Source organism: Rhynchophorus ferrugineus, unplaced genomic scaffold, assembly GCF_030347505.1.
Source record: "Rhynchophorus ferrugineus isolate W39M unplaced genomic scaffold, kcgeb_rfMv2 rfM7, whole genome shotgun sequence".
NCBI classification, from domain to species: domain Eukaryota; kingdom Metazoa; phylum Arthropoda; class Insecta; order Coleoptera; family Curculionidae; genus Rhynchophorus; species Rhynchophorus ferrugineus.
This window is the reverse complement of record NW_027472586.1, coordinates 27671028-27696197: the sequence shown is the minus strand read 5'-3', so window position 1 is coordinate 27696197 and position 25170 is coordinate 27671028. Positions and strand designations below refer to the sequence as shown.

The window sequence follows — 25170 nt, the reverse complement described above, 5'->3', positions numbered from 1 at the left end:
GGTGAAGCTTTTGTTATTGTGAAAAAATGGATAAAAAGGAATTTCGCTTGTTGATAAAATATTGCTTTCTGAAGGGAAAAATACAGATGAAGCAAAAACTTGGGTTGACAACTGCCCCAGGAAAATCAACCATCAAGGATTAGTATGCTAAGTTTAGACGTGGCGAAATGAGTACCGAAGACGGTGAACGCAATGGACGCCCAAAGGAGGTTGTTACCGACGAAAACATTAAAAAAATCCATAAAATATGGAATAACCGTAACTGGAAACTGAATTAAATAGCAGACACTCTAAAGATATCAGCTGAACGTGCACGTCATATCATTCACGAATATTTGGGCATGAAGAAGCTCTGTGTAAAGTGGGGGCCGCGCGATCTTACTTTTGACCAAAAACAACGACGAGTTGATGATTCGGAGCGGTGTTTGAAGATGATCAAGCGTAATAAACCCGAGTTTTTGCATCGACATGTGACAATGGATGAAACATGGCTCCATCATTTCACTCCGAAGTCTAATCGACAGTCATCCAAGTGGGCTGGCAAGTTTGTGGTGTCTGTATTTTGGGATGCGCATGGAATAATTTTCATTGACTACCTTGAAAAAGGCAGGACCATCAACAGCGACTATTTCATGACGCTATTGGACTGTTTGAAAGATGAAATCGCTGAAAAATAGCCAAAATTTTAGAAAAAGAAAGTGCTGCTTCACCAAGGCAATGTACCGTGTCACAAGTCATTGAAAACGATGTGTATCACCCTTGAAGGGAATTATGTTAAATAAAAAAAACTAATTTTGCTAAAAAAAAATTTTAACTATGGTAGGCTGGGCACTTTTCAATTGGCCAATTACTAAGTGAGTGCTTTATTATTTACATCCAAGTCTAGATGAAATAGTCAGCTGTGAGCAATCAGGGTAAACTAATCGCACTCTGTTAATCGCTGCTGCTAACAATACAAAGAAATAGAAACCCAAAGACAGTTTACTATGGGAGCTATTGAAGAATGAGCTACTATGGGAGAAGTTCTCCATTAACGACGAGATAACAATTTTTAATAACACTACTTATATTTTAGATTTTAACTTTAAGTTAAACAGATTTAAATGATTTTGAATTCCGAAATTATCTATAATATGTATATGGAAACATGCTTGCAACAATCAGCAGAAGCTGCGGAACTGCACTAGCGAATAAGGGAATTGTAGAATGATGTTAGTCAAATATTTCGAAAAAACTTCGCAAAAAATGTGACTAGATTAAAGTGATCGCGATGAAAAGAACAAAGAAGAAGAAGGACATTTTTATCTTTAAAGAAACATATCTGGTTCCAACAAGTGGATTGACAAAGGCCGTAATTAAGTACTGGTTTACTAAATTTAAATTAAATTCTCACAACCAATATTTAAGAGAGAACTGTTACGAATTGTCACCCCATAAATATAAATTAATTGATTGTATTTAATATAATTCACTTTTTTCGAAACAACTTGTTTACTTAACTCAACCCAATAAAGTAAATATGCTCCAAAGAAAATAAAATACGTTACTATATAATATAGTATTAGGCCTACAGCAAATACCACTAAAAAAAACGTGCCTAGAACTGTTAATCTTGTAATATTAGTCTTGTAATATATTTTTAAAAATATTTTATTGTGGATTGAAATAATTATACATGTATGTTATTTTCAAGTTTGTGCTCACATATTATTACGACTGATCTACTCCATATTGAGTAGTTTAAAATGATATCGTGGTAACCTAAAACATTTTTAAAATCGCAAAAATATATTTCAATCGGTGTAGCTATTTTAATCCAACTCTCTAATTGAAATATTTTATTTTCCAAACATACGTAGCATACCGGAAAAACAAGTTAGTTAGAGCGTTAGTTAAATTTAACATTATTCAGTTGGCAACCGCGAAAATAATATGAAAACTTTAGCTGTAGTTTCGAATGTAATATCCCTGTCGGAAACAAAAACGAAAATAGTGCCGTTGTGACCGTGACTTTCAACTTGTAGGTTCTAATAGTTGGACGGCAAAGGAATTTCATTAAATAGTTTTTAATCCTATATATAAATGGAAATAAATAAAACCGGCCGGGCTACTCAGAGCCCTCATGTCCGGTGACATTTCGATAACTTTTAATCTAATTTTCGCCCAAAGTTCGTGGAGTCACGAAGCGTGGCTTGTTGACTAATAGAAAATAAGCTTACAAAACATTGGATTAATTTAAACGTAATTAATTTTGCCAACCCAAGTGTAAATTTTTAATTAAAATCTAGTTTATTTAAGAGGTTGTAAAGGGGGATTCTAAAATGTATGTTAGATTTGAATGTACTGCAATTTCGGTATAATATTGGCAACTCAAAAAAAACTATTTGAGACCAAAAAAATATAGTCACAACGTTCCTTAATAACATTTAGATGGAATAGTCAAGCAGTGGCTGTTACTGGTACTCGATATTGTGCATCTTATTTCTACCTAAAATGAATGATAATGTGGGTGAGAATATGTGGTATTAACCAAAATATGTGGTAGACAATTTATATCGAGTGAGAAATTGTAGGCCTAAAATGTCAATAAAGCCTAAAGTCCAATAAAACAACGTACGCCCAAATCAAGCAACCAGGAATAGTCGTCAGATCGGTGACAAAATATATAAACAAACATTTGCAAGTGAGTATGTTAAAACATTATAAAAAACGAAATTACAACGAAATAACAAAGAAATAAAAGAAATTATTAATATTAGGCAGTGATATTTAAGATGTTGTGTTATTTCCGTATTGTTGGAACTATCAAAGGGTTATGACTACTTTGGATAAACAAGCGATTAAGAATAGTGTGATCACATAAAATGGTATTTTATATTTTCTGTAGAAAGAACAAATTAATGTGTCTGCTTTATCGGAAGGTACTCTATTTTAATACACAAAGATGCATTACATAAAAGTTAAGCATACTTAAGATCATGTATACTTATACATTCTGTGAAGTTATTACAATTCTGAAAATAATCTTACTTATGATACTTTTTTTATAATATTCGGTGGTGTAGTAATTTAAACTTATCAACACTCTATTGATTATTGAAACTTAATGGAAATTATATTTAATTAAATACCATTTAAAAAAGGTTAGTGAGTGTTAACCCACTAACCCACTTAATTTTTGATATATATATTAATATGCTTTAATATACAGACAATTATTATTTTAATAAATCATATAATGATATATCAAAACATCATTTTTAAATTATTCCTTTTACTCTGTTATGAGACAAACATGACTAACTTAATAAATTGTGATCGCATTTCATATATGCTAATTTATTTAAAAAGAGATAGAATGTTGTTAGAGAAGTACGAAAATGTAACGGAATGAACCTGCAAAAGTTGTACGTTTGCCAAACGTCTGAAATTTCTTCAAAATATTATAATTACGGATTATAAACCGGCAAACGTTGTTATAACGCTATCAAAGGAAATCATGTTAAAGAATGAACTATTACAAATTGTTATTCGATAAGTATAAATGAAATATTTAATTGCATTTTATGTAATTTATTTTTTTTAATAATCCTGAGAAATGATACGTAGTAAATCAGATTACTGAATATTATACCACCGAGTATTACGTCTTCCTCCCTATCACTGCATTTTTAATCCAATTGACTTGATATGCAAAGAATTATTACAATAGATATTCAGGTTGAGGAGGATATTCAAACCAGAACTGCCTGGATTTATGGCAAGAGGCATTGTCGAAAATAACAGCTTCGGTTTGTGTGAGCTCGATCAGACACATTGAAGAAGAAATTGACAAATGATAGAATCTGGAGCAAGTTTTTAATTGATTAGAAATAAACAGCTTGGCTATTAACTTGACTAGTGTTTCTAACAGTGACAGTGATTGAATAAAACTTTATGAATGTTGGTTTATGATTCAGCGCTGACGATTGCCAAGACAGGGTGATGAAAGAGGAAACCACTAAAGGTCAGTATATAATTAATATACTTTAGTTGAAGGGAATTGTATTATAGAGCGTGAAAGCTTAATGAGTATGTGTGTTATTGTCCACAATATACATGAACGTTTGGTTAACATGTATGAGGAGAGAAATAATATTAACTGGCAGATACGGCAAATGCATTAAGGAGAATGGATTAAATGTAGTTTTATAATATTTACAGATAGTAATAGGACAAACTAAAGAGAAATATAGTAATATCATAATGACTTTAAAAGGATACATTGCATCGAAAGAAACGAGAACTAAACGCAAAACATAAATATGCTTTCTAATAAGAAAAAAAGAGAAAAAAGCTCAATGTATATATAATAAAACAACTCTAACCTATAAACTGTTGTGGCCGTAAAATTAATTTTAGTTTTAAGTTCTTCGATAATAAATGCATTTGATGTACTATAATATTAAAATAAATCATATTTAATAGAATATTTGTTCAATTATTTTATTTATATTTAAATTTTGCTATATGTCACAGGCAAAATGTACTAAAACTCAGAGTTGCTGCAGCAACATTGCGACGTTTTGACAGGTCTCCCGTATCACTGCTATTTTGAATTGAATATATGTACCTTCAACAACAGTCGTCCTTCTCAGCCACCACCAGAAGAACCACCGAGGGGAAACACCAGGGATAAAATAAGATGTATCTATCTTTCAAACACATATACTTCTAATCGTATATTCTTCTAAACGGCACAGAATTTTATCATCAAAAAAACCTGTTTATTACAACAACAGAGTCATCTAAATAAATGGATACGTAGCAAAATCATGTTCAAAAAAATACCAATAGTCAATCAAACTAAGCATAATTAGGAAATTATCAATCCTATTTGAATCCTAGTCTAAAGCTTATCTATATATATCTCATATTATCTAACCTGTCGTACTTCAAATTTATAACCATATCATTCATCATTTGTACGTATTTGTTTATATCTATATTTAATCTCAAAATTTTTGTATATTTAAATTAAGTCGTTTTATCTTTTAAATTGTTTGTATAAATGATGTTAACTCAAATAAGTATTTATGGATTAATTTGCTCAAGTAAGGGAGAAAATACATTTGTATTGTCTGTACCATCTTTTGTACCGCACAATTTACGTGGTATCATGACCGCATTTTGTGACTTAATTTTTTATAAAATTATTTTTGTATACTTGAAGATATATACATTGAATACGTCCATAATGTGACTTGAATAGTCTTTAGCACAAATAATAAATTTTTGGAAACATTGCTCTTTCCTAGGACATCAGAAATACATCAATAAAACAACGTTAAATGTTTTAGAAGTATAGACAAACAGGTACAAACTAATTTTGTTGCTAAAAGTATTGTGAACTTACCCCTAAACCACCTCAGGCTCTTATTAGCAGCGACCATTTTGTTCTTCGATGCCAGATAGACGGGTGATTCTGGTATAAAGACAAAAGTTAAGAGAAATACTATCGGAAGAACGGCAGTTATTAACGAGAGAGTCGTTAAATCCATAATGAGTCCACCTGGAACAAAAAACACTTACAATTACAAATTAAACGTGGACAGTTTCATATGTTGATAATGGTAATGAGTCCAGGGCAGGTTCAAATGTGAAGAAATATGAAAATGCACGAAATCAAATAAAAACAACAATTTTGTTTTTTTCTTTGATGTCGAGGATCGAATTCGACAATCTACGTGCGCGAGAACTTTCTTAACTTCGGTGATCCTTTGCGATAGTGACATTTCAAATTATGTGCTCCTTTTTTGTTGATTTTTCGTGACACTTTACTGCTAAGTGTGCGAGAAATTTTCTCACTTTCATTAATTACAAATTATTTTACTACTAAGTGCGCGAGAACTTTTCTCAATTTGATTAGTTAAAAGAAGAAGAAGACGACCTGACTTAGGTCGTCGCAGCAATCAAATGAGCGAAGAGCTACCTCACGTGCTAAACGCACTGATGACCAAAGAGAGACAGATCAAGTAAATAGTCGTATTGCTATATCACAATTGCGTTCTTCAGAGAGTGACAATGAAGTAGATAGGCAGCGAGCACGACATAATGAAATTGAGCGATTCTGCAGACACAGTGCTCCTGTGATCCTGAACGAGCTGCATTCCACTATGATGCGGCAATAGATTATTATGCCGACAAATAGGTAACAATTGGGGAAATGACAATAATTTGTAAATATTGCAAGGCGTTAAAATACATTGGTGAATCTACTGGATTATAGTGTGCTGGAGGCAAAGTAAAATTTCCACAATTGGTCCCACCACCAGATCCTTTACGGTCTTTAGTTTCTAGAATTGGAAATGATTCTAAGCACTTCTTGGCCAACATTCAAAAATATAACAGCTGTTTTCAGATGACATCATTTGGCGCTACACATACTATACAGAACTATTTCATGCTCACTTTCCCACAATTGACCCAAAATTGTAGGCAGTAGTTACTAAACACATGATACATGGACCTTGCCGAGTTTTCAACTACAATTCACCTTGTATGGCTGACACCAAGTGTTCCAAGCGATACCCCAGAGACCTGATAGCTCAAACCATAACGAGAAATGATGGATACCCATTGTATCGTCAGCGATCAGTTGCGGACAATGGGCGATCGATAGTTGTGAAGGTAAGGCGACAAAATGTTGATGTAGACAATCGTTGGATCGTGTCACACTGGAAAATATTATCCAAAGCTTTTGGGGCTCACATCAATGTGGAATATTGTAACTCTGTGAAGTCGATGAAGAACATATGTAAATATGTTAACAAAAGTAGCGATATGGCCGTCTTCGCTGTAACCAATGCAAATGATGAAATATCACAATACCAGATGGGTCGCTATGTAAGTACCGACGAAGCAATTTGGCGTATCATTTCATTTGCGATCCATGAGAGACTGACTGACAGTTGGTTTCCTTCAAATCAGTCGACACCGTTATGAACCAGGACGACGTAGTCAACTATACCATGGAGTTTCCCTGTTTCGCGTACGGACAATTATAGGTCGCGTGTTCGCGCGTCGGAAAACGGTAATCTTTGTTTATTGACGCACCACAAAACAAAACAAAAAATATAGTTTATCAGAAAGCTTTAAATTGATTAACAAACTGTATCATCACTGTGTGTCTGTAAATATCTAATTGAAACCTTATAATTAGCCAGTATTTTACGAAACTTAAAAATAATAATAAAAATTCATTCATACCGGGCATCATCTGAAAGATATTCAACAAATAAGAAACGAAAACTAACTAGGAAAAAAATTAAATCAAAAGAAACAAAATGGCTTCTCGGGTCTTAGAATATATATTCAAACACATCAATAAAACGACTCTAAAAGGCCATTACAGGGTTATCTGGTTTGTGTATTTGTATAAACGCAAATCTCTATTTATCCTGTGTATATATTTAAATTGTCAACAAAAAATCTACAAAATAAACATTTTCGAAATGTTTTAAAATATAACATATATCAACTAACAATAAAGTCAATTAAATATAAACATTAATAGTATTTTTATATCATATTATATAAAAGTATCTATGAAGTAATGAGATATAACGTTACTTCATAGATATTTTAGTAGCTTTCTAGTAAGGTGTTATTTAATTTAAGAAAATGCCAAAATTTATTTTATGAGAAGAAACAAAACAATTTTTTTGCAGAAGGAATTTCGATTCAAAATTCAAAATGTTTGCACCATTTGTTCGAGAGCGATTTTCAAATGGATTAAAGGATTTTATACACTCACTTATTGTTTACTCACTTTTTATTTAAAAATATTGTTAAACGTATTGTTGAATAATAACTGTTTAATAACTTAGGCTATTCTGTTGACAAGGAAATCATTGTTTTTAATAATTATCCAATTCAAAATATGCCCAAAATGAATTACAAATTCTTAAATATTATTCGGAATCAACCCTGTAAATCAAATTATTTTGAAGTAAACTATGATGAAACTGAAATGTCTATGTGTATACACTTTTTAGTCTCACCAGAATTTTCTGGGAACCTTTTGCTTCTGGTTTACTAATTTGCCCTTAGTAATCTATAACTACGTAGCTTAAAGATACAATAAGTTAAAATGACACACATGCTATAATATATAATTATCATGGTTCTGTCCAAATTCCAATAAGATAGGCTAAGCGCATACTGGATTGGATTTGAAATCCTACCTCAAGCTCTCTTACATTTATTATTTATTATTACTAAATATACTTTATGAAACCGGATTATTAAACACCTTCAAAGAGTCATTTATTTATGGCGCATGTACTTTTTCTTTAATTATTTTTTGTTGCTAAAAAAAATTGCTTGTTAGATAAGCTGTAAAACCAGCTCAAACCAGCCTCATCGATACAAAACGGCTATAAAATTATATGACATTTAAACGAGATTTCTAGTAATTTTGTTTAGTAAAATAATCAGTAAAGCCAAATTGCTTCACTTAATTATATTAATGAAGATGGTCTATGGTAATTTGCTTAAATTATTGTCGAATACTAACTACGGTTTTTCTACGTAGTTCAAGCAGCTTACAGATATCCTACAACCGATACAAATTTTAACATTGTACAGATAAATAAAATACTATTCTTGTAGGTGCATTATCCAACGGAAGATATAGTAGTTGAAAGGAGCAACGTCTGATAAATGCAGAGGGTTGTATAAAGCTTTCCATTCAAACATTTTCGAATAGAAGGTCATACATATTGTAAGACGAGCGAATATTCTCATATTGAAAAATAACTTCATCGCGTTCTTCATCATGAGCCTCAAAAATGAAATAATGTTATATTACTCAACTAGTGGTGCCTTCCTCTACTTTCGGTACATTTTTTATACATTGCATGATTGTATAATATATAAATTTTTAACGAAATGATATTATCAATTTTGAATAATAATTTATGCTAGCACGTTACGACGTACATTTACAATAAACGTATCCATTAGAACTTCTATTGTAACAAAAATTAAAGGAACTTGTACGAATATAAATAGATTTTACAGCAAAATGTCAGACACGAAATAGGAAAACTATTCACCGAACGGTGCGTTTAAAATTCAGCTCGTGAAGCCCGCCAGAAGGAATTGTAACGTTTTTCGTCGTGTCCACGAGAAAGAAAAAAAAAACGCGCAAACCCAATGCGTAACAAGTCGAAAAACATGAAGCAGCCTTTTATTTAGACCGTCTTTCTCGCGAATCAAAAATATGGAAATTAATTTTGCTCTAAGAAATTTGATATTCAGATTTTCTTTTTTGCGCGCAAATCGAGTTAGAGCCGCTGCAAAGATTCTAATGGAAATTTATTGTTTGAGACGAAGAAGGGACCTTTGCCTTAACTCAATTTTGGCGCCTTTATTTTTGGATTCGGTCCAAAAAATGTACTAATTTTCGGCCAGAGTAACGGGGACTTTCTCGACTGGAGTCTTCGATGTTGTAATCTCGAAGAACTTCGAAGAACTTAATTCGTATTGTCGCTGAAACCAAACTACTGAAATTAGTATTGAGGTTTGGTATTTAATGAACTTGATTGTTTAAATAAAAACTGAGCGGCAATCTTATTTAATATTAACGCACTATATCACTCGATAAGTATCCCGTACAAGAAAATATATTTTTTAAGATTTAAAACTCTAAAGAATACTGGTGTAAATGGTATTTTCTTGTTTTTATAAAATCGGAGCTTTATTTAATGTAACAAGAAATATCTCGTAAATACGGTGGATAGTGTAAAGATTCCGATTTTGAAGCATATGGATGTAAATATTCACTGGTTTAAAGGGATATTTACTTTTTGCAGTAGAAACTTGTTACTTGTTTAACAACAATTTGTAATCATCCAATATTTCATAATACTCTTATCTCATTTTGTCTCATCAAATACAATACGTATTCATCTAAGCTTTTAACCTTTAATATCAAGTATACTGTTCTTAAGCTTCTGCAACTACTAAATAATATTGATTTACTACATTCTACTATAGATTCCTACCAATAAAATCAACTATAGAAAAGAAAATTTACAAAATATTCATAGACTGTAAGTGCAAGCTACCAAAGATATAACAAAAATGTCACTATACAAACCTAAAATAACTGAACTACCATAAAAGCGGTATAAGTAAAAATAAAAAGATTTTGCTGGCCCTCTGACAACTAGAGAATTAAACCACAAAGTGAAGCAGATAAGGTATATTTGTATAGTATATATAAGGTATGTGGTGTTCCGATAACAATGACCTAATATAAAAATCTATCTATTTCATATAAAAAAAATAGGCACCATCACAACATTTTGATAAAGAGATGGAGCTATAAGAAATGGTCAATAGTATGAAATTTTGCTTGTGAATTATTGTTCTTATAAATGTAATGTAATAATAATAAGCTCCAGAGATTGCTTGCAAGAAAAAAAAAGGCGCATGAGCCAACAAATGATTGTAGATCCTACCACTAGACAGATGCCCTTTCAACACTTTAAAATATAATTTAATAATTTAAAATATAAGTGTCCCTTTAAAAAGGCACATTCGCAATTTGAACACTTGACATATTCGTTTTTCTTAACACAAAATCAACAATAATTAAATTAAAAAGAAACGCAATATACAGTTTTGTTTTAGGGAAGTGTTGTCGATCATTGAACTTGTATATACAGTTAGACTATACATTTTTCCCTTTTAAAAAATATTGTTTTCTCACCATGGTAGGTAATAAATTCGGAAAAATATCAAACTGGTAACAATAACAATTGATATATTTAGAATTTCAATAAGTTACATTTACAAACAGCACGGCGGTTCTACCAAATTTTCTTTACACATTCAATTACTATGAACGACTGATTAAAAGCTACTTGGAAACGCCCAGAGGGACGTTATTAAAACACTTAACAACCCTCTCTTGTTCCGATCTATAAACGACTTGGTAACAATCATATGGCCGTCGCCAATATACCGAATTGCCTACACTATATTAGACCATTTATGTATTTTGATCAGCGATCAGTAGCCATTTACATAACAACCACTGTTAAATACCTGTTAACCATTTCTTTACATAAAATAATAATTTTATTTGGTTTTACTGGGTTTTTAGTGCTAGCAATTCTGATCTAAGAACGATCAATGTATTCTCGGTACTCGTTAATTTTGCTATCAGATTTGAGGAAAGAAAAACACTTGTGGAGACAATTTTGGTTTAGGCGATTTAAAAATTGTGATTGTGATCTGGAGGTCCAGAAATCGAAGCTAATGATTTCGGAAGAAAATCCAACCCAAGCCAACAAATAATCAGACAACTTAACATTTAGCAGCAATAGTCGCAAACGCGAAGAGGGCATAGACCATCCACATCGACACTGAAGAGGAATATTCACGGCCATAAAGCCTTTATGTGTATATAGTGTGATCAGCAAAGTGTAGTGTAGTGTAGATGCCTACCGACATAACTTAAATAAATTGAATAACTTATTGTTGCAAACAATAACAGACAGAAAGTCCTCCTCTTGCAGGGCAAAGCTCAGAGACAGGTCGTAAGAATTGTGGAGGACACTGTGTTGCAGCTCAAACAGGAAGCTCTTCCGCACTCAGTGTACTCACCAGACACAGCACCTTCTACATGCCTTGGCTAACACGTTGTTTCCAAAGACTGAAGAAGTGCGAAAATGGATAGATAATTGGATCGTTGCTAAACTAACGTCGTTATTTCAACACAGTATCGCCATGTTGTCAGAAAGATGGGAAAACATTGTAGAAAATTAAGGCCAATAGTTGGATTAATATATATTTTCCAATTTTTTTTTCAATAAATGCCTTTCTAAAGTGAAAAAAATATCGTGAGTACCACGCGTAATAGTAATTATGAAATTTGCGCTAAATTTTTCCAGACCTTTTAACCAAATTGTTATACTGACAGAGAACGCAGAACAAGTTCCTGAAAAAAAAGCAACACATCCTCTTCTTTATCGTGTACACCACAAAATCGAATGATATCAATCAGCATGTTTGAAATGGACGCTACATATCCACAGGGGTTGGATAACATCAATACGATCGCAAGCTTTTTGGGCGCTCGAAACTTATCGGTGTCAATAATTCTCCATCAAGAGTCCACAGTCACGGTCCCCTTGATTAATGTGCTTATGCCCTCGCATCGAAACAAGCGACAACAAAGCGAGGTTAATCGCAAAAAAAATTAGGTCGACAAAAATCTGGGAGATCGTTCGTCGGACTTAAATAGTCTCAGGAAAATCAATAGACATTTCCCTGTGTAATAGCTATTTTCGTTTTATGCATAGCGCATTAATTAATGGAGGAAAGAGATTTTAATAAATAATTTCTTAAAAGTTTCACATCAACTATTAATTATTGAATTCAATCTATATTATTTATATAAACTACCTAGTAAATTTTATTCACAACGAATTACTGAGAATTAATCGTATACACGAGTTTTCAGAATTGTTAATTAATATATTTTTAAACTAATTGCCGTTAATAATACTATATTTTAAATTATTATCTTTATAAGATTAAAAGTTGCCTCTACAGAGCTTTAGTTGGAAGCAGTTAGTGAACAAGATTATACGTATAGGTCTATCAATAAATAGCCAATGCACGTTATAGATAACGTCGAATACACTGCCAAATGCAGTTTGTAAAAATGTAAAATTCGTTTTAAACCTGGAGCGGATTAATTAAAAAGAAACAAACTACTGTCCGATGCCTCACTGTTGAAATTCATTTTGTGTTGGTACTGGTCGACCCTGTTGTTAAATGCCTACAAAATTATTTAAAAGGTTAGTGATAATTATCAGAGGTCACAAACCGACAAAGGTTGTAAATCAAAATTCTAAATTGATGCAGCAACATTGCGACGTGCTGACGTCATAAATTTTGCTAATGTACATTGACTGTTTTATTGGATATACATACACACGATCACATACTTTTAAAGATAGAACAAGATGTGAATAAAATCACTATCACATTATCTGGCAATGAAAAAAAAAACACATTCAAATGCCATAATAAAGAAGATTATGGATGACAGATTGATTAAAGGAAAACCGTTTTCCGTGAGTATAGTACACCTACTCAACCTACTACGCTTGCTAATAGAACTGTAACGAATATTTATAAAATATTGTAGTAATAGATGCTTTTGAAAAAATATACAGATGGAATTTAGAAATAATTGGTCAACAAAACAAAACAACTGATTTATTAAGAGCAACAATGTTTGTAAATATTCATATAATGACGGATGTTATTTGATTCTTAGCTAAAAAAAGGGTAAAATTATTTTTATCGCAATAACGACAAGATGAAGAGTAAATTTCACTAATTATATCCGATCAATATTTCTTGCTAATAGAATTCAGAGAAGCTATAGATTTGATCAAATTTCAGAAGGCAATACTTAGTTTACTGCAAGTTTAAATGTGGCCACTAAGTAACTTTAGAGAAGAAAAAGCCCCATAAAGCTAGAACGTGAGAATTATTATGGCAAATAAGTCGCAAAAGGTAACCAAAAAGATACTATAAAAAAGTTATATTGAAAGTGAAAACTGTCTAGAAAAAAAAGTAATATTATGTAGTCAACAATCGTCCAGATGCCATATTAGAATAAATACTGAATGAAGAACATTCCGCTGAATCTATATTAAGGTTGGCAAAAAGTCGTAACGTTTTTTAACGTTAAGTAAAATTTAAATCTTTCACATAATATAAAGTTGAATGTATTTTTTAAACCAAATTTTTTAACAATTGTTCTTAATTTAAACTATTTTTCGAGTAAAACTATGATACTACCTGCGAACAACTTTCTAATGGAAATTTCTTGACGAAAAACTAAAGTAAGTATTTTTTACAGGTTCCTTCTCGGGTTTTCTTAAAGCAATTTAATTGCATTGAGAGAATTATGCAAAGATCTATGTATAATCGGTATAGTCATAATGTAAGACAACAAATTTCTTCTAGTTCAATTTGAATTTTCTTTCAATTGCCTGGAATAACCTCTTTAGTTGTGTTGGAGGACGATTCCAATCCTGGACTCACAAATTGTTGTAATGACTCACCATCCTTGTTTTTTGATATTTATGGGTAATTTTCAACATCAGCTATGGCACGTTTTAGGTACGACTTGATTTCATTTTTTTAGCACAACATCGCACATGTTTTTATCTATTAAGGTCTCATACTAACATTTACACGGTTGGTATTGTTGTCTTGATAAACAATATACAAATAAAAATGCAACCATATTCATGCAGTATATTTTAATAAAGCACAAACATGTGCATGGTTCTTCCCTTTACCGTAATACTTTTCAAAATATAAAGCAATTTTATAATATTTTTTCCATTTTAAAACATATACATACGCTACATAAGTTTTGGTTACCCCAGCATTTTTTTCATTTAAAGCTATTTCGACTGGAGTTCCGCAGGGCAGTGTCTTAGGACCATCCCTGTATCTGCTCTACATTGCTGATATCCCAATAACAAAAGAGGCAGTCCTTAAGACGTTTGCCGAAGATATAGTCATTATGAGTAAAACATATCTCTGCATAGGGCAGAGAAAAAAGTACAAATGGCAGTCAACAAGATCTTCAAATGGATTAGAGTCTGGAAAATACAGCTTAATAGCTCCAAATCTGCTAATTTAATTTTGCGTAGCGGCGAAATTATAAAAAATTAAATATAGCACTTAATCAGCTAAACACTTCGATATCTGCCTCAACGGCAGCAGATTAGATTCGAAATTAGATAACCTGTTAGTCGATAGATACCCCAAACCTAACCTAAAATTAAGGAGATTGGTCATTATCTTGACTCTACAACCGCCAATTTCAACGTTTATGCACTCAAAACGACATTCAAAATGTTACATTTTCAATGAGCGTTTAATGATGTCTGTATTTCCTGAACTAAATAATAACCAGAAGAGAAGACGCCACGAACCAAATAAAATAATTTAGATAAAATAATATACACGCGAAAATAAATTTACTCATAAATGTGGGACGGATAATTGAATGGTGTTTATATTTCCACGTCCTATCTGAATACCAAGCCATCCGTTTAAATGTTGTAAACCCTTCCGTAGCTTATAGAATGGCCCGATCACAAAATGCACTTATATCCTACTGGATCCCGTAACGCTTGCCTTGCAGGCTACCGACGGTCCATAATAGCCTACCTGTGTCTCAGTTATTATTCAGCCGACGGTCTTGCGACATCAGCCCGGGAGGCGAATCTGATTAAACGTGAAGATGGATCGAAATAAAACTAGGGACAGAGACAGAGAGAGAGAGAGAGAGAGAACGTACAGGTTGAGTTACCGGGTGGAAGCGTCCTGCTATAGTCACGTAATGAAAATGTGGATTCCTGCGCTCATCAAGTGCGGACAGGCTTATTAATTTTTATGGTAATTATCCAGAATAAAAATTACCATAGTAAATAACTAATTTTATATTTTAAAGCTAATATGAAATATGTACCATTTTTATGGGTGACCATTTGCCACTATTCTGGTAAAACCATAATGCGACAATTGTCTGGTCAATTTCTGAGATTTTTGAGTGAAAAACTGAATTAACGGAATTTCACAAACGCCTTTTGAATCCAACTTTACCCCACTATAAGAGTGTAAAAGCGAATAATTTTTTAATATAATTTTTTAAATTTATCGATAAAAAAACAAACAAAAAAGAAACACTTGTGGTTCGAGGAGTTGGAAATACCAGAATCGACCGTTAAAAAGTTTACGTTAACGGTAAAAATCATCGAAAATATTTTAAGTGTAATTTAATATTTTATTGGTGCGTTTTATGTTTCTGGAAAAATTGAAATGGCAGTAAAGAAACTAAAAGAGCGAGGTTATCACCTCTGCTCGTTTGGGATCTGCCACCTTCGCAGACACCCAGCACCAAAAACAATTGACATAATTGGCAACATGTTTGGCCCGCACCTCGAACTGCATTTACCAAATGTGTTAACTTAACATGCCCAAGGGCCTTCACTCGATCGTATATTCTGTAGCAACAGTTCGTCTTAACAACAATGCTTCTGCTGGCGAAGCCAATCAAACCCTTTTAGAAACTTATGGTGATGCTGCATATCTCAAAAATCATTTTTCATTTCAAGGATTTAAAATAACGATTTTAATAACAGACCTGGGGGGCAATTAAATTCAAGATAAGGAATTGGAGTTATTGGGCGAAACATCACGTCAAGCCCTCAAAAACACTTTCATTTTATGAACCAACTCTTTCTAGACGTTTATATGGAATGAGGAATATCCAGAAGAAGTCAAAATGGCCATCATACGGATTGATTGAAAATTCCATTACCAACCGTTTCAGCATCGCGGTTTCATTGCTTCTCAGGATAAAAGAAAAGTTTACTCTAACGTGTTGCGACGGCAATATAAAAAAGTGCCTATAAAAAAACTATTTTTACTATGACAATCACAAGCACTTAAAACTAGTTAAAACAACAACTAAAAGTTATGGGTTAACCCAATAGAGGCATTCACATATGAAGTCATAAAGTCTTACTATGCATATAGTAGGATCAGCAAGGTGTAGTGCATTACGAGCTGCTCACACCGAATGAAATTCTAACTGAAGATGTCTACCGATACTAATTAAACAAATTAAAAAATCTTTTATTGCAAAAAAGTTCTAATGAGGATGACGTTCTTATACACCCAGCCTACTGATCAGATAAAATGCAGATATCTACACAGATTAGCACTGACTTACATCTGGCACACAGCTGCAGCATAGTTATTTCGACGAAGTATCACCATGTTTTCAGAAAGATAGTAAAAAGTTGTCGAAAATAATGGAAAGTATATGGATAATATAAAATATATCAGATTACCTAATAATTCAGTTTAAAGTTTAAGTTCCGCAACTTTACATACTTTCAATATTCCATTACCCCCATCATTAAATCAATAATTATCCGGAATAAAAATTACCATAGTAAATAACTCATTTTATATTTTAAAACTAATAAAAACTAATATGTGAATGTGTACTGTAATATGAAATATGTACCATTTTTATGGGTGAACATTTGCCACTATTCTGATAAAACCATAATGCGACAACTGTCTAGTTAATTTCTGAGATTTTCACAGACGCCTTTTGAATCCAACTTTACCCCACTATAAGGGTGTAAAAGCGAATTAATTTTTAATATAATTTTTTAAATTCATCTATAAAAAAAACAAAAAAGAAACTCTTGTGGATCTATTCATTTCACTACTCATTTATTTATTCATTTATCTATTCAGTTATCTAGTCAGTTATCTATTCATTTATCTATTCAGTTATCTATTCATTTATCTATTCATTTTTCTATTCATTTATCTATTCAGTTATCTATTCATTTATCTATTCATTTACCTATTCATTTTTCTATTCAGTTATCTATTCAGTTATCTATTCAGTTATCTATGCATTTATCTATTCAGTTAATTATTCATTTATCTATTCAGTTATCTATTCATTTATCTATTCAGTTATCTATTCATTTATCTATTCAGTTATTCATTCATTTATCTATTCAGTTATCTATTCATTTATCTATTCAGTTATTTATTCATTTATCTATTCAGTTATTTATTCATTTATATATTCAGTTATCTATTCATTTATCTATTCAGTTATATATTCATTTATCTATTCAGTTATCTATTCAGTTATTTATTCATTTATCTATTCAGTTATCTATTCATTTATCTATTCAGTTATTTATTCATTTATCTATTCAGTTATTTATTCATTTATATATTCAGTTATCTATTCATTTATCTATTCAGTTATATATTCATTTATCTATTCAGTTATCTATTCATTTATCTAATCAGTTATCTATTCATTTATCTGTTCAGTTATCTATTCATTTATCTATTCAGTTATCTATTCATTTATCTATTCAGTTATCTATTCATTTATCTATTCTGTTATTTATTCAATTATCTATTCAGTTATCAATTTATTCTGAACATTACCCGCTATTTATTTATTTAATTATTATAAGTCAAAATCAGTATAAATCAAAGATAATAGTTTTATGGTTGCAACTGTAAATATAAATTGTAGCTATCTTATAAACCAGAGGCTAATGCCATAGTGGCAAAAGTTTCTGATGTATAGTTATGACCCATGGATACTTTGAAGCATACATAAACGCCACCGAAAGTGGTTTCTACCGGCTTTTGATGGCAGCGTATCTAGCGTGTGGCTTTTAGCTTTCTCCCTTGTACGCATTGCACGTCCATCATAGCTGGAGAAGTGAATGCACTAATAACAGTACTGTTCATTTGTTAATTTTTTTTTATTTTAAAAATTCAGGTTAATCCTAGCGAGGCCTATTAATCTTAGTCACAGTAGATCTCGCGCGTTACCCATTGATCTCATTGCACGTCATTATGTTAGTGTTAGGATATAAGCTGGTACGTATCGTGTTTTCCCTTCATACTACTGTCGCCCGACTATTTCCTCAATCAACGTTTTCCTGTTTAATTTAATTTAGTCGATTTATTGTTGTTAGTAAGTACTTTATATGATGTTTATTTTTATTGTGTATATATTTTTTGTGACTACAATAAACAAATATCCTTTAAAAATAATTTATTTTTTTATTTACGCCCACATAATAAAATTCGTTCTACAACAATTTTCTAAAACCGAAACAAATAGTAGCCTGACGGAGAAATGCCCAGGCTATATTTATTGTGAAGCATCAAAACAACTGAAGTTTTGCCTAATGACAGTGAAGAGTAGAATTAATAATTTGGCCAAATTTAATTAGCGCACAATGAACAAATCTTTTGCAATCCGGGCTTGGACTACAATCTGTTTCGCACATTATTGTCGTAGGTGATTTGCTTTTCAACGCTCATAATCATTCGTTCATGTTTAAACCAAGTATCGAGTTTCTGTTTGTACCTACTTTTATGCACATTTTTTTATAACATCTTTATTAGATACGCTTAGTACAATCTTAATTATTATTATTATTACAATTAATTTATTACTACTTTTCCTATGTGCTTGGATTAATTAACAAGCAAGACGAGTGCGAGAAAATACATCAGTATGTATTCCTCAATTATAAAATTATAATTATTTATTAATTATTAACTTATAGCTATAGTTTACACTAATAATACACACTAAATGTTCACACACGTTCGCATGGTTTTGTTCGCTTCAATCTCCTGACATCCTGCGCGCTGTCCAGCAGTTGTATTGCTTCCACGTTAGTATGATTTAGTAATCTTCTTTCGTGTTTCAAGGCGAAATCCTGCACAACTTCGCAAATCCATTTGATTTCCAGGTCATCGTGCAGTTCTTCATTGGTTACATAGCGATAGGCATTGGTAATCAATCGAAGAACCTTGTTTTGACAGCGCTGTATGACTAACTGATTTGAATTTTTAGTGCAACCCCATATTTGCACCCCATAGGTCCAAATTGGCTTTATAATTGTATTAGAGATCAACCTCTTTGATTTTAGATCAAGTTGAGAGTATCTTCCGACTAACCAGTATAGTTGTTTTATTTTGGTTCTAATGTGTTGTGCTTTTTGTCTATCGTGATGCTTCCAATTTAATCTACCGTCAAGATGGATTCCAAGGTATTTTGCTGATTCTGCTTGAGGAATCGGGCATCCATTGAGTGATATAATTAAGTTTCTATTATTTCGCCTTAATGCAAAATTAACGTGGACAGATTTGGAGCTATTAAGTTGAATTTTACAATCTTTTGTCCATTTGTAGATTTTATGCACATGATTGAAATTATTTTACGGGAGATATTTAGTTCTACAGCTATGTTATTAGATGAAATAAATTCCAAACCAATTCTCAGTATCAGAATCACATAAAAACTCGAGGAGGCTGCGAAAAAAAACCAAATATGACCAAAAAGTTACAAATCAACTGGTCAAAAGAAAAAAACAAAAGAAAGACTGATTATATCGATTTTACTATTAATTTCCAATGCTTATCGATATGTAATCAACGAAGAGATTTCGTATTAAAACGTGAAATAAGATTACTCGTAGTAACTTGGAAGCAACACAGCTACTGGACAACACGCAGGAAATCAGAAGATTGAAGTGAACCAAACCACACGAACTTATATAGCGTATAAGTGTATTCTTAACTTTAACTTACCTAGTTTAGTTTTATATTAATCTGGGAAATACATATTGATGTATTCGTCTTGCTTGCGCATTGATGCAAGTACAAAAGAACAGTAACAAAAAATTAATATGGAAATTAAGGTTGTACTAAACATATGTAATATAAGACGTTATTCATTAGAAAAATTAACGCAAATAGCTTTTATTTTAAGCATGTTTATAAGCTTGCTAAAAGAAATTGGAGAAATCATCTACCTTGAATTTTGACCAAGATACATCTTATTGTTTGTACCTTGGACTCTAATCTATATATTTTAATTTTTCTTTGTGTATTACAAATCTTGTTCAAATTATATGATTACATATAAAAACATTATAGGAAAAGTTCCACAAAATTAGTAAAACAATAAAGAGAGCTATATTTCGATAAACAAAAATTCCATTGACTGATTGCCTCGGTGAAATTACTTATTCGAAAATGAAACTGGATATGATAACTTTTCCAACTAAATCGGATCATTTTGTTGTTGACAACATGTCGCATAAACAGTTCCAAATGTCATAGAATTGTATTCTCTCGTTTTGGTTCCTAGAATTGGTTTCCTAGACCATATCATTTAACAACACTTCTATTTCATTCTATATGGTTAATTTAAGTCACAAGTCTATACTAACATATAGGATGTAAATTCACGACCATACATTGAATGAAGAGACTCAAGTCTACATTAACAAAATTCACTCATATTTATACAAAACAAGAGTATGCATGTGCCAGCAAACCATACAGGCAACAAAAAAATAGCTAAGTAAATCTTGAGATAACCTATAAAATGTTTGCAAAGTTATCCCAGTCAAATACGTATAACAAAAACAAATAATGCATACAGCAATATTACAAGCATAAATTAGATGAAACAGATGCTGCTAATAGATTCGTTAGCACACAAATTATAAGGAAATTGTTAAATATAATCATATAATTCTAAATCGCTTAATGCATATTTATATGTTTCGTTAATACTTTAGAAATATGGGGTATAAAAATTTAGTTTTTTATTCGCTGTTATTATGATTTGTTGGTAAAATAAATAAAATTAAAAACATTAAAGCCCTATGCAGAAATTCAGAAAACATTTCCACAAGATAATTATTTGTTCCATTGGAGAATGTCTGATGAATATGGCAGATGTGGTGATGACGCTTAATTTTGTTGTTCTCAATTCAGATGATTCAATTGGATACCAGATTGAGATACCAGAACCAGCAACAGTTCGTCTCAACAACAATGCTTCTGCTGGCGAAGACAATCAAACACTTTTAGAAACTTATGGTGATGCTGCATATCTCAAAAATCATGTTTTATTTCAAGGATTTAAAATAACGATTTCAATAACAAATAAAGACCTGGGGGACCAAATAAATTCAAGATAAGGAATTGCATGAATTATTGGGCGAAATATCACGTCAAGCTCTCAAAAACTAGGCTCTTTCTAGGCGTTTATATGGAATGAGAAATATCCAAAAGAAGTCAAAATGACTACCACACGGATTGATTGAAAATTCCACTACCAACCGTTTCAACATCGCGGTTTCATTGCTTCTCAGGAAAAAAGAATAGTTTTCTCTAACGTGTTGCGACGGCAATATAAAAAAAGTGCGTATAAAAAAACTATTTTTACTATGACAATCACAAGCCCTTAAAACTAATTAAAACAACAATTAAAAAGCCATGGGTTAACCCAATAGAGGCATTCACATATGAAAGCATAAAGTCTTTCTATGCATATGGTAGGATCACCAAGGTGTAGTGCATTACGAGCTGCTAACACCGAATGAACTTCTAACTGAAGATGTCTACCGATGCTTACTAAACAAATTAAATAATCTTTTATTGCAAAAAAGTTCTGATGAGGATGACGTTCTTACACGCCCAGCCTACTGATCAGAAAAAATGCAGATATCTACACAGATTACCACTGGCTTATATCTGGCACACGGCTGCAACATAGTTATTTCGACGCAGTATCACCATGTTTTCAGAAGGATAGTAAAAACTTGTAGAAAATAATGTAAAGCATATGGATAATATAAAATATAATATCAGATTACCTAATAATTCAGTTTAAAGTTTAAATTCCGCAACTTTACATACTTTCAATATTCCATTACCCCCAACAGCTTGCTTTACCGAAGTCAGCATCACCAAATTATTTGAATAAATTGAAAATACCCCGAATATAATGTTTGCTGAGCTCACAGTGAGTGATGATATCTTTATATCCCCATAAGAGGGGATAAGAGGGACATAAGAGGGACAGTAGAACGGTCCTCCTACTGCTGCTATAGCCGCGGGTTCGAATCCTGCTGGGCCATGGTGGTAAATTTCTGTTTGTGATTGTTTAAAATTTGTGATTGTTTAAAATTTGTGATTGTTTAAAATTTGTGATTGCTCTAGGCAAGAGTGTAAAATCCAGTAAGTAAAATGATTCCAGTCACTCCAGTAACCAGGCTGGGTAAGACCAGATGTCTTCTGGGATGATTTCTAAAGTTGGTCACTCGCCAGTCGGTAGACTTAATGCTGAAGACTGTGGTTCGGAGCCCACGTTAAGCTTTAGGCCCAGTCCAGATAAACCCAAAGTTGGTAAAAGGAGACTTTAATATAATAAAATATGATTAATATAATATCATAAGATAGACAGTAAAACTAAGATAAGACAAACATATTTTTAAAAAGTTTTACTTAATGCCATACAAGCCAGAGACAAAGATTTAATATGTCTAACATAGGAGATAACTAAATGAACCTTCAGACCTTTACACCAATTATCTGATTACATCATTAATAGACAGCATACGATAAAGTTGAAAATGTTGATTAACGACTACCATATCCAATCCAATATGTGATATATCACGACCGGTTATTGTTTTGCTCTTTTAGAATAAAACCGCAAAGTGACAAGGCAACACGGCCGGCAATCGACGGCAACACGAACGAAATTCTCCTCGCCCGATGAAAAATGAACTTCCCGAAGCGAACGCCATTGCTATGCACGGCACAATCAGAATGGAGTTGCTCTTACACTTTGTATTCGTTTTGGATAGATTTGCGGTGAACCCGAGGCTTTTTATTGAAAGCAGTGACGAGGTGGGTACGGGGAGACCTCGGTGTTACTTAATGAGAAAGCGAGTATAGAAGAACATGCCGTTTTACTTTTCCATGGAAAATAAAAGTATATAAGCTAAAATAAATACTTTTGTGCGAGGGAATCAAATATAAACGGCAATTTTCTATATTAAATTTATTGATCAATGGTATAAACAAACTAAACTAAATGTTTAGTTTTTCTTTACATTTTTAGTACATTTTTCAATGTAGTTACCTCCGTAGTCTACACACTTTTGACACCAATTTGGAAGCTTGTTGTCAGCCAACTGTGCACATGAGAAGTATTTCTTGATTGCTTTCAAATATTTTGCCTCCAAATTAATCTTTCATCAGCGTATTTTCTCAAAAAATAATCACAAGGTGACAAGTCAGGGCAATAAAGAGGTTGCTCGAAGGTTTCCCAACACATTTATTCCAATTTATTCCTTGTCAAAATTGCAGTGTGCGGCCTGGCGTTGTTATGAAGGGTGATGACGTCTCGAATGGACACACTCCGTCGTTTGCTGCGATACACGATTTTTGTCAACTGTAACAACTCAGAATATAAGCCGCATTCACCGTTCATTGATCGTGAAGAAAACCAATGCGTAAAGATCCCCTTGAGTCAAAGAAAATAGTTGCAAGCACTTTTTCGGCTGAGGGGCGGACTTTGGCTTTGACTGAGAGGCCTTCATTATTTCTTTGCCACTCCTTACTCGCCATTTTTGATTCCACAGAGTAATTTATATAAAAACCCACGTCTCATTCCTCTTCTTGTCGAAATCTATTCAATTGATTTGTTTTTTCACTGATTTCCCACCTGACCTGACATCATTTTGTTTTTGATTTTCGATCAACAATATTGGAACCAACATTGGCACTATGTTTATAAGATCTCGAACAGCACGGATGTTGTCATTTGTGAGACTTGTTCGTGAGCATCGATCATGACTCTTATTTTCGACAGGTTACCCACATATACCCTCGACTCTAAGAAAGTGCAGCATCCCCAAACTGTGCTTTCAAACGAGTGAATATTTCCGATGGTTTAACGCCTTTATTGGTTAAATACTTTATGACGAATACGTTGTGCAATAGATGAAGGTAGCTCGTGCTCAGTCATGGCTGTACTGCAGCTGTACTCCGGATTTGGGGCATGCGCACTCTCCTTTATAGAAGAAAAAATAGAAAAGAATAACGTATATTATTTTCCTTTTCTAATGGCGGTCCATTCTTTTCGTGTCGGTAGATAATGTCGGTCAGATCAAAACAACAAAAAAATCTAGAATATTCAGATTTTGTGTTACATGAATAATTCTAGAGTAATAATAATTAAATTGTTGTGTTATTCCTGGTGGTGTAACATACAATGATTTTAAAATATGGAAGAACAAGGGTAAATGCAGAATTAAGGTTAAATGAATGAATCTATATTAAGGTTGGCAAAAAGTCGTAACGTTTTTTAACGTTAAGTAAAATTTAAATCTTTCATATAATATAAAGTTGAATGTATTTTTTAAACCAAATTTTTTAACAATTGTTCTTAATTTAAACTATTTTTCGAGTAAAACTATGATACTACCTGTGAACAACTTTCTGATGGAAATTTCTTGACGAAAAACTAAAGTAAGTATTTTTTACAGGGTCCTTCTTGGGTTTTCTTAAAGCAATTTAATTGCATTGAGAGAATTATGCAAAGATCTATGTATAATCGGTATAGTCATAGTGTAAGCAAACAGATTTCCTCTAGTTCAATTTGAATTTTCTTTCAATTGCCTGGAGTAATCTCTT

At 32.3% G+C, this 25170-nt stretch overlaps 1 protein-coding gene across 1 annotated transcript in view; it reads right to left on the bottom strand.

The window, feature by feature from the left end:
- LOC143199611 (facilitated trehalose transporter Tret1) overlaps positions 1 to 25170 on the bottom strand; it is an 84964-nt gene that overhangs the window by 37716 nt on the left and 22078 nt on the right. The window contains exon 4 of the mRNA XM_076409537.1: positions 5396 to 5551. Coding sequence (XP_076265652.1) covers positions 5396 to 5551 — 156 coding nt within the window. The remainder of the gene's footprint in view (positions 1 to 5395; positions 5552 to 25170) is intronic.